The 13,761-nt window shown below is 46.2% G+C and overlaps 1 protein-coding gene across 1 annotated transcript in view; it reads left to right on the forward strand.

The window, feature by feature from the left end:
• Positions 1 to 4,502: 4,502 nt before the first annotated feature.
• The window catches only part of RFX7 (regulatory factor X7), a 49,097-nt gene continuing 39,838 nt past the window's right edge, over positions 4,503 to 13,761 (forward strand). The window contains exon 1 of the mRNA XM_058811231.1: positions 4,503 to 4,731. Within this exon, the coding sequence (XP_058667214.1) occupies positions 4,583 to 4,731 (149 nt within the window). The 5' untranslated portion in view covers positions 4,503 to 4,582. The remainder of the gene's footprint in view (positions 4,732 to 13,761) is intronic.

The raw sequence follows: 13,761 nt of genomic DNA on the forward strand, positions 1-13,761 counted from the left end.
TCATGATCATGGGACCTACTTCAGACTTCCCCAGCACGTTTTTAACATTTCCTGTTATTTGCCAAGTGGCCATACTGTGCACCACACAAAGCTTACTCCCACTCTGAACAGATGCTGCAAGACCCAGCAAAGCTTAGAAAATTTCTGGTCAAGCAGGCTTTCATTGTAATTAAAGTAGCCCCCTTTTCACTGCCTGATTTGAACACAGACCATTTTCTTCTGTCAGCTGGGATGATGTGAATCTGAAGCTAGGCTAACTAGCTTTTTTTTTCTTGCTTTTTTTTTAATTGTCTTTTTCTTTTTTTTATTGTTTTTTCTTGGTTTTTTCCTTTAATAATTGAAACCATAAAAGCTGAAATTTTCATTAAAATTTGTTAGATGAATTACTAGTTATCACACTCTGATTTTACAGATACTACACATGAATGGAGATAAGAAAATAAACAGAACCAGAGCAAAATGTCTTGGGCATAGCTCAGGATACACAGGCATCCCTGGGGAAGGAGAGTTGCAAAAAGGCATCAAAATGGAGTTCACTGAACTCGCGTTTAAAGCTTTTGGGAAGTGTCTTTTTTTAGCAAACCTTTAAAGTCAATTATCCTCAGAGAATGTGCTTCATGTTTGTCTTGAGGATAAAGATAGTGAGATTTCATATTTTATCTGGCTAGTCCCTCTGAGTGTGCAGGTCTCTGGCCCTGTGCTAGACAAGAGGTGGCAGATCCCTCTCTACAGACAGGAGAGCGGGAGAAGCGCCTTCCCTCAGTGCTGGCTGCGAGCTGGAGAAAGGGCAGCGAGGCATTCCTCCCTAGAAGTGAGAGACACTGTATTCCCCAACTGTCAGACACAATCCATTATGGAAAAAAACCAAAACAAAACAAAACCACACTGAGCTACAGCAGAGAAAATCCTGGAAAATAGGTTGGATGGTACTTAAGCACAACTTTTCCCCACAGAGAGGGAATCTGAAGCTCCAGAAATGGAGGGAAAATAAACAGAGCTTTTGGAATTAACCTGGCAAAATGGAATTGGCTCCCACCTGTGTCAGGACAGCACAGTGGAGATCATCCTTCAGCAGACAGCCAGCTCTTTCTCCAGAGATGATCTCTTCTCTGTTGAAGATCATTCTCAGATGAATATGTCTGTCCAGCACAGGAGACTGGCAGTGCTCTTGAGTTAGAAAAGACATGAATTTTAGCACCAGTACAGTAACATCAGTTTTCTAGACAAGTGAACTCCGCCTGCAGAAGGAGAGAGGAAGCCCTCACCCACTCACAGTTCAGCTGCTGTGCTCTTCCACAAGGGCAGATGTTTGGAAAACAGGGAAGAACAGGTCCTGCCAACAGTAGTCTGGTTTCTGACATGCTTAAACTTTCACACATCTTTCTTTACAGTAAGGGGACTTAAAATTAACTCATATGTATTACTTTTGGTGTGTTTCTTATGCAGTGCTGACCAGGAGCTAAATGTCTGCATCAAATTACGGTTCTCAGAACCATTAGGTACAAGAACTCCAGCAGATGGTTGTAGTGGTCCTTGGTGGATAATCCCTGGAGATGTCCAGTCAGACCATCTCATAGCTGTTCATCTCCTAGCAGTTAAATAATTCCTTCAGCATCTTCAAGTTAATTCTGTCAGCACGAGTCTTTGGCGACCCAGTAATTCTGGATCTGTTTGTTCTTTGCTGCAGTTACACATGGCCACATAAAGTGTGTATGAGCTGCCACCATCTTTGCCCATTTTGCACAGGTGCATGAGCCCGTAGGAAACACGAGGCAAATTCAGCTGGTTGTGTGGGAGGCAGCTGAAATGGCCCCCATTTATGAACCTGTGAGCGTGTAAAGGGCAGGACTCTCCAACTGGTGTGGAAACAGGCACGTAACAGACCTGTGCCAATGCCAGGACAGCACCCAGGGGAATTACTCCTGACAGGAAAAGGCTTGTGGAGAGCAGGGAGTGAGCTTCTCTTCTGTACTTATACACAGCACAGTCCCATTGTGAAAAAAAAGTTAATTTTTAATTTGCTGCTAGGCCTGAGAAGGAAATCTCTTCTTTACACAAAACAGGACCCTGATCTCAGTTTGGGCTTTTGTGGAATCTTGTTTTGGGCCTGATGCTCAAACCCAGCAATAATAACAGGCTTATACTTGGAAGGCTTCACACCAAAGGCACAAAAAAAAAAGGAAGTATTTTCTCTAGAACAATTGATTGATAGTGAGATATGGGAGCATAAACATAGCATTGGAAGCCCATGGACCATTTTGACTACCAAGATGCAACCTGGGAGTCTGGCTCACTTGTTTATCTCTGTGCCAGTTTAATATCATTCTGTAATTTCAGGGTGGCACTGGTTGCCTTTGGGTGCCAGCCTGGCATGGTATTGCAGATTTTGCATAAGAGAAGTGACTCTTTTTTGGTTTTTTGGGTCACATGATGCCCATACAGCTGTAAATAAACATGATTAAAAGGACATGTCTGGGACCTAAATGAATGAGGAACTAAATAATAAAGTTGTCTTTCAGCTGCTGGCTTAGACTGAAGGCAACACTGAAATGATGTGTATTTTTTAGAATTTATTGTAATGGTCTGTGCTCCTGCAAACATGATGCACATCTGTTGAACCTTATTCTGAGGTGTAGGGCCATCAGTTTCAATCTGGGACAGTATATTCGTGTTGGCCAGAATGATTTTATGGCTTGGATCCCTGTGGGTTAAATTCTGATCAGGCAGATGTGGCTGAGTCCAACAAAAGATCTCAACAGAAGCAACCCTGGCTGCGTTGATACAGTTGCTCTGAAGTGGAAATTGCCACAAAACGAAAAAATATCACCAAGGACATCACCCTTGTCTTCCTGTGCCAGTTTACCTGCATACTGATGTAGTTGTCTTGCAAAAAGCATAGCAGTTAGGATTTAAAATTGATTACTTTTCTGTTTACTTCTGATTTAAAATTTACTCTTTTTTTCCCTTATTTTTAAATGACCTTCAGAAATGTTCAATTATCATTAAAAACATTTTTAATTAGAGGCAGAAACAAGAAAGCTTAGGTTTTTTGATTCTGATGAAAGGTTTTTTAAGGGGAAGATCACCATCATTGTCATAGCCATTAATGTTCTGATTTTGGAGCAGTGGAGACGTAAGCAAATATTTATTTTTGAAAGGCCTTTGCTTCGGTTGATGACAAAATGCTCATCTCCTAAATTTAGCAATGCTGTGTCTCCATGTGTATATTTATATTATTTGTCACCTTTAAGCCCACATTTTCTGTGATCAGCACAAGCTAGGGAGTCACTGCATCCTTGTGTCAGAGAGGGTACCTGCATGTCCATGCCCCTGCCAAGTGGGCTGAGCGTGCCAGTTGTGAATTCCAGTGGGAACAGACCAGAGCTGGAGTGGCTGGGAAAAGAGGGGTAACAGGGGGGCAGCTTGAGCAGGCTTTGTTACCTTAACCCTCGAGGGAAGAGAAACAATAACCATGGAATATCCACAGTTGGAAGGGACCCACATGAGTCACCGAGTCCAACTCCTAATAATGACTTTAATAATGGTCACCTTGTATCATCGTCCTTAAATTTAGGTATTTACCTGTCCACTATCCCAGGCTGTGCAGTTCCTCTGCCTTTTTTCATTAAAAGCCATGACCCATAGGAGCAGAAATATGGCTTGTGCCTATAGCTCAGAGAAAGCAGTTGTGGTAGCTGCTCAATTGAAATTTTGAGAAAATATTTTCGCAGAAAGGTTGTGGGTAAAGGCCGCTGGGACTAATGGCAGCCCGGCCCCGTTTATGTCTGGGGGACACGCACAGGAAGCCTGAGGGCGAGCAGTGGCCCGGCCTAGCGCCGCCCGTGCCGGTGTCTGGCTTCCTGAGCGCCATGTGAGCACGGCGGCACTTGTTATTTTGTTACGAGCCGCGGCGGAGGGCGGGCCGGGCGCGGGGGCTGCGGGGCGCACCCGGCCGCGGTGCCGCAGCTGATGTAATGCTGCTGCCGCCGCAGCGCCTTCACGTGTCTGCGGCGCGCCCGGCCAGCGGGGCAGCAGCGTGTGCCGCACGGTGTGTGCGCCGTGACACACGGGGACACACACGCACGCACTCACACACGTGTTACTGGCGCCGCCGGGCCGCTCCGGGCGCACCCCGCCCCCGCCCCACCGCGCCGGGGGTCCCGCGGCTGACGGAGGGGCCGCCCCCCGGCTCGGGCTGCGCTCGCCGCCCCCGGCCCCAGTCGCGGCCGCGGCCCCGGCCCCGGCCCCCTCCCCGGCGGCGGCGGCGCGGGGCGGCCCGTGTGTCGGGCACGCCGAGCCTGCGCACTCGGCGGCCGGGCGGGCACGGCGGCCGCGGGGCGAGGAGCGGCGCGGGGCGGGCCGGGCCGGGCCAGGTGCTGCTGCGGGGCGGGGGAGCGCGGAGCGACCCTGCGCGGGGGCGGCGGGGGCCGGGCGCCATGCGCCGAGCCGCGGGCCGGGCTCGCCATCCTGCGGCGTAGCGGCGGGACGGGTTCCGCCCGTGATGTCCCCCGGGCAGCGGGGGAAGGCGACTCACTCGAGCGCTGCGGCAGAGGCCTAGTGCGGCCAGCGCCGCTCGCGTCCCATGGCCGAGGAGCAGCAGCCGGAGGGGGGGCAGCCGCCGCGGCGGCTCGCCGGCACCCCCGCGCCCGGCGGGGCCCTGCCGGCCCTGGTGCCGGGGCTGCAGGGCGGCGAGGCCAGCGCGCTGCAGCACAAGATCCGCAGCTCCATCTGGTAAGGGCCGGGCCCCGGGCCGGGGGGCTGCGCGGGGGGGGCGCGGCCCCTTTGTGCGGGCAGCGCGGAGCACACGCGTGTTGGCGGGCGGGGGTCGCGGGCGGGCCGTTCCCGCGGCCGGTGCCGGTGCCGCACGGGCAGGACCAGCCCCGTGTGCGGGCGGGCGGCGGCGCTGCCCGGCTGCGGTGGGCGGCGGGCTCGGGTCACCTGCCGCAGGCGCTGCTGCAGCCCCGCGCATCTTGCGCGGCCCGCGGCGCCCCGGCCGTGCTCGTAGCGCGCACATGAGCGCCCAGCACGGCGCTGGTGCAGCGGGGGATGCGGAGCTGGGCACGAAGGGTGCGATTGTCCAGCCTCCCGTAAGCCTCTGCTCTTCTGAGGTCCCACTCAGGCAGTTCAGATGTAGTTGTGGCTGGAGCTTACGATGATTTTCAAGTTTCTGCATAGGAATTCAGGTTATTTTTTGTTGATTTTTTTCCCCTAAAAATTCAATTTCTAAGTAAACCAGCATTTTATTTGAGGATTTTATGTCTCTTGGGGGAACGAGGTGAACCTAGTTTAGGTTGGTGCAAATAGAACACTTTGTTGTTCTTATTTTTTGGTTTGTTTTTTTTTTAGTATCTGCAAGAGGCTGTCACCTGCAGCATTTGTATTTTATGTACGTTTTTAAAAGCTGCTTTTGGCTGAGGACACTGGTAAAGAGTACTGAAAGTTGGGAGTTGTAAATACAGGTTACTCATGTAATGTTTTCCTTTATATACACGCACACGCCATGTGTATTTTATACATAAACTCATCCCAATAAACACATACTGATCAAGCTTGCATATTACGTCATATTACAGTTAGATTGTGTGGTTTGAATGGATGTCTCTAGAAAATAAAGAGCATCTAAATATAATTTTGCCTTCAGATTTTTTTATTGTATGGCATAGTGAAATAGCTTTTATTATTAGGATGGTGGTTATTTTGTTTTTATTTATTTAAACAGTACATAATAGTTCATTCTCCTTCATCCACACATGCTACCTTTTGTTTTGGTCTTCTGCAATGTGATCTAGAGAAGGAATATGATCTGCAGAATTTTCTGTCTTTTTGGATCATAAAATCTTCACACCCTCCTAATTTATTATGGTATTTAGTGATGGTCTTTTCATGTTTGCTTCCCTTTGCATGAACGTGCTGTTTGGAAATGAGCCTCGGAGAGCATGTTTACATTGCATTCAGATTAAGAGGTATCATGTCCAAGTTGAAGACAAAATGGCTACTAAGTAAAACCTCTGCTTTTATTGTGGCTTTTCATTTTCAAGGAAAAACAGCACGTATGTTAGCTTCTGAAATGAAAGCTTCTTGTTTGATTAAGGTGAACTTGGTGAATAGCCCAGCCCATGTTTGGTACAAAGGAATGAAGCGTTTTGCCCGGGGTCAGGGGCTTGCCTGGTGCCAAGTGCCTGTGGCCGGCAGAGGTTTCCCAGCACCTTGCCGCCCTGTCCCCTGGTACTTCCCAGGTGCTCCTCACCTTCACAGTGTTCCTCCCGGCTACCTGCTTCTGCACGGGGTTCAGCTTCCCTGCTGCTCTCAGGCAGCATCCGTTCCCTGCAGATTGTGCTCTTGAAATGCAGTATTTGAAGATAAGGTTATTTTTCATAAGAAAACCTTTTCTTTTGATGTTTTTAAATCTTACATTTCTCTGTTGTGATCAAGCAGTCTTCCTTTAAGGTTGGAGTTTAATGTGGATTTGCATCTTCCTGGACCTGTGGTGGTTGTTTGGGTGCAGCAGGGATGAGGAGCACTGCCAGGGGTGTTGTGCACCCCAATAAACAGTGGAAAGTCTCCTTCTGAACTGGCAGCAAACTGGGGCTTGCTCTCTGTTCAGTGGGTGCTGGTGATGGATAAACAGCAGCAGAGGTTGTGGAAGGCCGGGGTGGAAATGGCAGTGCACTGCTGTTAACAGAATGAGGTGTAATGTGCACAGCAGAGCTTCTACTCTTTTCTCCTTCCCTCCTCTTCCTCCCCTCTCCTTTGCCGTGCAGTTGCATGTGCTGGCAGGTTGGTGCATTCAGTTCCCCCTTTGCTTCCCAGCAGGTTTAGCACATCCAGCTCAGTGCTCTTCTCTGTTGTGTTCCCCCCACCTCCTTTTTTCCAACACGTGTTTGTACATAGTGGATGGAGGCTTTTAGTTGGTTGTGTTTGTTACAGGTTTTGTTTGGTTGGTTGGGTTTTTAAAAGGTTTCAGTCTTCAGATTGTATTGTCAGTGAAAATAGTATAGCAAAATATAGCGGCTACGTAAATACTGGACTTGAGGATCACAAACAAGTCTGTGCTTGTCCCTCCACTTCACAGACAAATATAAATATAGAGACTGATGCAGGCCACGAGTGGGACAATGAGCTATTAATTATCTCAACTCGCACTTATTTTATTCTGTTTATTAAATTAAAATGTAGTTTGACAAAAACATATTAAATAATTGTGTGCATGTGGAGTCCCTTAAATTGAAACAATAGTTTAAGCCCTGCTGGTTACATTTGCAGGCATGGTCAGTATAGATACTGAAGACTTAAAAATATGCTTTTTTAGGTGTCCAGTCTGTTGGTGTTTGGGCTTTTTTTCTTGGGGTGTTTTTGGCATATAAGGTGACCACTAGTTTGAGCTGAGGAGAGGAAGATAAGAGTGACTTAGCTGTGCTTAAAAACAAATCAGGAAGTATTCATTTGCATTACAACATCGTAGACAGGTATTTAAGTGCTGTTTGGTTACAGTGATTGAAGCTCATCACTGTCTATGTGTATTTGTGTCCTGGCTGCCCCACATGCAGCAGAGTGGTGTCTGGTTTTGTTCCCTGCTGTGTGTGAGGTGCTGAGGCGGTTGGATGTGTTCTTACGGTGTGGGTGAAGCGGGCAGAAATAACACTGGATGTCTTTTCCCATTGACGGATTAGAAGTCTAGACAGAGAGAACTCGTCTTTGGGAGCCCAGCCTGGCTGATTAGTGTCAGCATGGGCGGGTTTGTAAATTGCCCTGGTCTTCGCTGGACACTGGGCCTTAATCTGCCTGTTTTTATTTCTCTTTAGATTGGTTAAAGCTTTCATATTTATTAATAGCTTTTTGTCCAGACGTTGGAGCCCGAGGCGGGAAAACCTCCCTAGTCAGCTGTCTGAGCATATAGACTAATGGGATTTCACTTATTTCTTTGGGTGAGGGTACTGTATTACCAAATGTGTATTGTTTGTATATGATGTTTCTGTACCCAAACATATGGTGGTGAAGACAGAGTCTACTCAGTATCACGTTGACTTGCCAAGGAATATCTTACTGAAGACAGCCAGTGAAGTAGGGATGTAAAAGCAGCGTGGCATGAGGATTGAGATGCAGAGATGGCCAAGGGAGGATGGTGTCAGCTGAGGGTCTATCATTGCTGGCATAAAAGAAAAAGACGAACAGTTTTAGGCAATTTAATCCCTTTGCTCACTGTAACAATCCAAAATCCGGTAGCTGTGAACACTGAAGGAGCAGACAGGTTTGTTTTCTTGTTCACTGTTGCAAATAACTGGTGATGGTTCTGCAATGAGCACTTGTTTACCCTTGTAAATAGTAATCTGGTGCTTGCATCTGTGCATGGGTTGGCCCCGGCTTCTTTCACCTTCCTGCATCTCAGCTCTTTTTGTCCTAAAGGCATCTGTTAGGATTTGAATATAGCAATTCTGCTTGAGAGATTAATTTCTCTCCTTCTCTGCGCCAGTGTCTCTTGTGTAAACCAAGCTGAGGACCAGGCAGTGTGGAGTGGCAGACACAAGGCACTGCATTTGCAGCCATTTCAGCCTGGACGTGGCTGTGGGTTTCAGACCCATAATTTTTGTCCTCCAATAGCTCTTCTAGCTACAAGTTGTATTGGAAAACCACATGAGTGAGTCTGGGCAGTGCTGAAATTGTGTCCTAATGCCCAGTTGTCTCATGCTGAAGAAGAAGTAGGAGATGATTTGTGCCCTTGTTACTTTTGGACTCTTGTTATTGTGTTAGAAAACCAGATTAATACCAATGGGTTCTAATATTTGGAAGGCTCCTTTCTTTTTTATGACTTAAAACATTCCTGCTCCCTCCTGCAGTTGCATCCATCACTCCTCATTAGGCATTGTCAGCAAGCGTGGCTTGTCACTTAGCTGTTGGCAGAGCAAATGTTTTGCAACTTGGGAAATGCCGTTGAGGTTTTTCATAATAGGAATTGCTACTTATTTGTATAGTTAGGTCAACAGAAAAATTGATTGACTTGATATTTTTAATAAAAATTAATAATGATTGATTTGATATTTTTAATAAAAAGCCTGGCAATGAAGAGGGAAACTTGGGGGGTATGTGTTTCAGGCTTTTAGCAAATGCAGATGGATATACCTTTTTGGTAGTTTTCTTTTGAAGTTGAAATGTTTGTATGTATTTTTTTAAAACAAGTATTTCTTGAGTCAGGTTGGATTAATGTGTAAACCAATCCATCTGCATTTTCTCTCTTTCTTGTAGCTTGAGAGAGGGAGACAGGAAGTAAGAGAAAAAAACCCTACTATAACTTTCAGTATTTTGTTAAGTAGCCTGTCAAAACTGGGAGAACTCCAAATGTCCTCTGATTACAGAGTACTTGTGGTTATTCTGTGCCCCCAGCCCAAAATGCAGTGGCCATCATTCCCTCCTTCATCCTAATTAATTCTTTGTTGGAGGTGGGAAACACAGGTTATCATTCTTCAGTTACAGATTACTGACTTCTGTGAGGAAAATCAAATAATTGCCATTGACAGGTGTACAGGCTGCACTTATTTAATTTAATCTATGCAACATCAGAAGTGTGTTGTTTACCTGCTTTGAAAAAGTACCTTGAGCCCCTTAGCTGAGAGATGATGGGAGTGTAAAACTGCAAAGATTTCTTGTGACTGACTCAGTTTTCCGTGGCTTCTTGGTTCCAGTGATTCCAGGTGTTGGTAAGGTTTGCCTGTCCTGAATGTGTTTCCTGATATGGTGTATAAGCAGTCAAATACATAGGAAAAAAATGAACTATATTGGACCATATTTTAGAGTAATTCCTGGTGATTTCAGGGAAGGTCACCCCTCCTTGGGCAAAGCATTTAGCAGCTTGTCATTCTCCTTCACACTCTGCTTCCCCAAATGGGTAGGAACAGAAAGTGGAATTTGTTTCATTTCACTCCACCTGGTTCTGTATAAGTTCCCATGTAGTTATTGTGGAGGAAAAAAGGGCATTTCTGAGGTGAGGGCTAACTCCTAGGAAAGATGTTTCCATAAAACAATCCATCCCATCCCTTCATGTGCCGAATTCTCTGACTGCAAACAAATTTCAGTCCAGGGTGTGGTGCAGAACTCATGAATTAGGCAAAATAAATCCTACACCGTGTGTCCCTTGGCTTCTCCTGGAGATGGCCTGCATGGGTTGTTCAGAGAGCTTCCACTCCTCTGCACAAGGGCCAGGTGCACCCTTTATCTGTCACTACACATTCCTGTGTGTGGGGAATGTGGGGAAGCTCCCCAGGGCAGGGTTCAGGAGCTCTGGCTGTCCCTGCTGCAGTGCATCCCTGTGCTGAGGGGAAGCCCCAGTGCCAGGAGCGGGCAGTCAGCGCTGCCAGCGGCGTGGGAGGAGGAGCAGCTTCCCAAAACGGGGCACGGCCACCACTGTGGGGAGATTCTAGGTCAGCAGGTGTGGAGGCCAATTCGGTCTGCAGGCGTTTTTACAAGGTTAGAAAATAAACCTGAGTAAAATGAATGGTGACCTTTATGTAACCTTTGGAGAGCAGAGCTGAGGTTTTATTGAATATCCTGGCTCTGAGTTGGAGGGAATAGCTTTGCAGAAAAAAGGTCTTTATAAACCTGCTTTTAGGAAGAGTGGATTTTTTGCTCTTGTTTGTGGGTTTTGTTTGTCTTTGCTTCTTGAAACAATAGAATCTAAAACACTATATGGGAGGAAAGCACTATTCAAGTAATAAAAGATTTGGATAAGTTTTACTGTTGTTCATTTGGAATTCATTGGAGTGCATGCAATTGTTGACTTCACAGCATCAAACATACGCAATTCCTTGTTTCATAAACATTTTACTTTCCACTGCAGGAGTTTCTTCACTGAAGCAAGTCAGATGGTGTGACATTGTGGTTCAGTGCAGCAGTTCTAATGAGTCCTTAATAAGCACAGAATTGCAGGGTTGTCCTCCCAGGCCTCTGTAGCTGGGTTGTTTGCCATTTAGGAGAGTTCTGTGTTATTTACATGTGTCTGTATGCCACTGGCAAGTAGGAATCCAAATCTCTACCTGGAAAGAATACTTGGAACCTCCCCCTAAAAGTTTCTGGATAGTGTATAAATTAATCAGAAAAAGTCATTTAATTGAGTGAGATGGCAAGTACTGCTCAGGTTGGGGTGATCAGACTTATACTGAAGCACTGATAAGTCTTTTAATTAATTGGAGCTTGGAGTGGTTTTGTTAGTCTTTTCTGTGTGTTTGTGTAGTTTTGAGAGCAGGGGTTGAGCTTAATGTTTTTATACAGATCCCATAAGTTATGTATGTTGCCTTCTCTTGTTACTCTACTCAGCTGCTTGCCAAACAGAAGTATTTGGAGAAGGGCCAGAGCTGCAAAATTCAGATCAGGATCCAAATTTGGATTTTTGGTTTACGCCTTTCTAATATCTAATATTACAAAACCTTATATATAAATAAGGAGCTCTTTATTTTTAAACTGTGGCCACGAGGACAGGGAGGTAGCTTCCTCTCCCTCTGGAGCAGTCCAGGTAGAATGCTGGACTGTGTGTTACAAAGCTGTCAGCAGGTGATTCAAGAGGTAAATTGAATAGGTGAAAAAGCACTGTCACCCAGAAAGAGCCTGAACAAAAGGCCAGCACAAATTGGTGCTTTCAAGCCAGTGAGAAGAATCCCCTAAATCTAAAAATTCTGGAAGTGGTGGGATGTTTTGTGGTGTTTCATTAGATCTTTGGGAATTTTGAGGGTTTGTTTTGTTTTGTTAGCCACTATCTCAATTTTAATGCTTTCTTGCTTTAATGGAAAAAGGATTATCTCTCACCAAGTAGGATGCTTGTTATCAGCTGCTGTGCCATCAACAGGCTTTCAGTAAGCTGCCCAGTGTTTTGTGTTGTTGAACATTTAGTCATTAAGACAGTGAAAAAAAAATACTCAAAACTTCCCAAATATTTTCCTTGTGGCTTCTTTTAAATAGTTTGTGGTTGCTGTGGTGGCACTGTACCTGTCAGAGGGTGGGGAGGCCGGGTGTTGCTGCAGGGATGGGGATGGGGGTGGCTCTGGCTGGTGGCACCTGCACCCGGTGAGTGGCATTGTCCTCATGGCTGTGTGAGCAGCTGTGAGGGCAGCACCTGCTGCTCCAGGCCAGGACGTGTGTCCGTGTGTCCAGGGCTGTACCTGTGTTCCTCCACTGCCATGAGTCCCACTCTCCTTTTCCCTGGAGCTGCCTGGGAGTGCTATCTCTTACCCATTGGCAGGTACTTCAAGTTTGGGAAGAAAATCTTGTTCCTGGGGAGAACTTGTTTATTAAATGAGGCATATTTGTATCTCTCTCGAGAAGAAGTTTGTGGTTAAATGTCAAGGTCCATGATGGATGGCTGTCCTTTCTGATGGATGGCCTCACAGGCATGCAGGCCAGCTGTATTTCTCAGTCAGAAATTCCTAAGTGCCATCATAAGGTTGTTGGGACACCTGTGGGTGAAAAAGATTGCACTGGACAGTAGAAATTACAGTTTGTGGCTTTGCATATAAAGCAGTGGATTGTACTGTTTTTAAAGTGGTCAGCAGTACAAACTGTTGGAACTTTTCCTCAGTATGAACAAGGTTGCCTTGTAAGTATCAACACAAGCACCCTTTAGACAAACAAAAATTAGTCTGTAAGAAAAATGTGCTGGACAATAGGATGGGCAGTTTGTTCTCCTGTGTTTGCCTTGGCTCCTTCTTGCCCTTGTTCAGAAATCCCTTGAAAATACCTGGAGTAGTCTTTGTGACTTCAGTGGAAATAGTCCTGGGAGCCTTCTCCCTTCCTCTTCAGAACCACTGTTACATTCAAATACAGACTGGAAAGGCAGTTACTTAGTGCCACAAGTGGTAACTCTTTGAAGGCCTCTAAATTGAAAAGCTTTAACATTTATTTAATTTTTTTTGTGGATGGAATTTTAGTCTTGTTTTTTAATCTGCTCTGAAAAAATGTGACAGCTCCTTCTTACAGAACCATGTTAGTTTTATTGCTAGTTCAGTGGAGGAAAGCACTGTGAGGCTTGGGTGTTTGTTAAATCAGGAGGAGAATTCTGCAGGGGGATTCTGGATGCTGTGTGAATGTGGTGTCTGGAAGCAGTCTGAAATTGAAACTCAAGGTGTCTGCTGCAGGGCTGGACATCCCTGGCAGCAGCAGCTTGTGTGTGCTGAGGGTGTGTGGGCAGCAGTTTCCTGGGAACAGCACACAGGGGCCCTGCCCAGGGGATCACCCTGTGCTCGTCGTGCTTGGCATCATCGCTCCCAGCTGGGTTCAGGTGCTTTCTGCAAGGTCCTGATTGCTCTGTGCTCCTCGTGCTGCTTCTGTGGAACCTGGGAGCTGTGGGTGAGGCACCTGTGAGGCCAGCCAGCCCTTGGTGAAAGCTGCAGCTCCTTCTGCTCTGATGGGACTGTCTGAAGAAAAGGCTAAAAAAATTTTTGAACTATTTTTGTGGGAGTCAGGCTGTGCCACATAACTTTTTATCCAAGCTCTGACAAAGTGTGACAAAATTCCTTTCATTAAGGATGTATAAAAATGTGGTCAATTTTCTTTATGATTTGATTTTCTTTCTGTATTAAGCCTTTTGGCATGATAAATGATGAGGGCTTACAGTTGCTATTAGTGGCCATATAAACTAAATTAATTAGTTGATATTTAAAAGACAGTCAAGTTACTCACTGGCAGTAATTGGAAGCTTCACCTGGAACCACATTTTGCTGAAGAGCTAAGCCTGCTTTTGTCTCCAGGAGCCTGCTCTACAGCATTACCTTCATTATGCTT

This window comes from Ammospiza caudacuta, chromosome 10 (assembly GCF_027887145.1).
Source record: "Ammospiza caudacuta isolate bAmmCau1 chromosome 10, bAmmCau1.pri, whole genome shotgun sequence".
Classification (NCBI taxonomy): Eukaryota; Metazoa; Chordata; class Aves; order Passeriformes; family Passerellidae; genus Ammospiza; species Ammospiza caudacuta.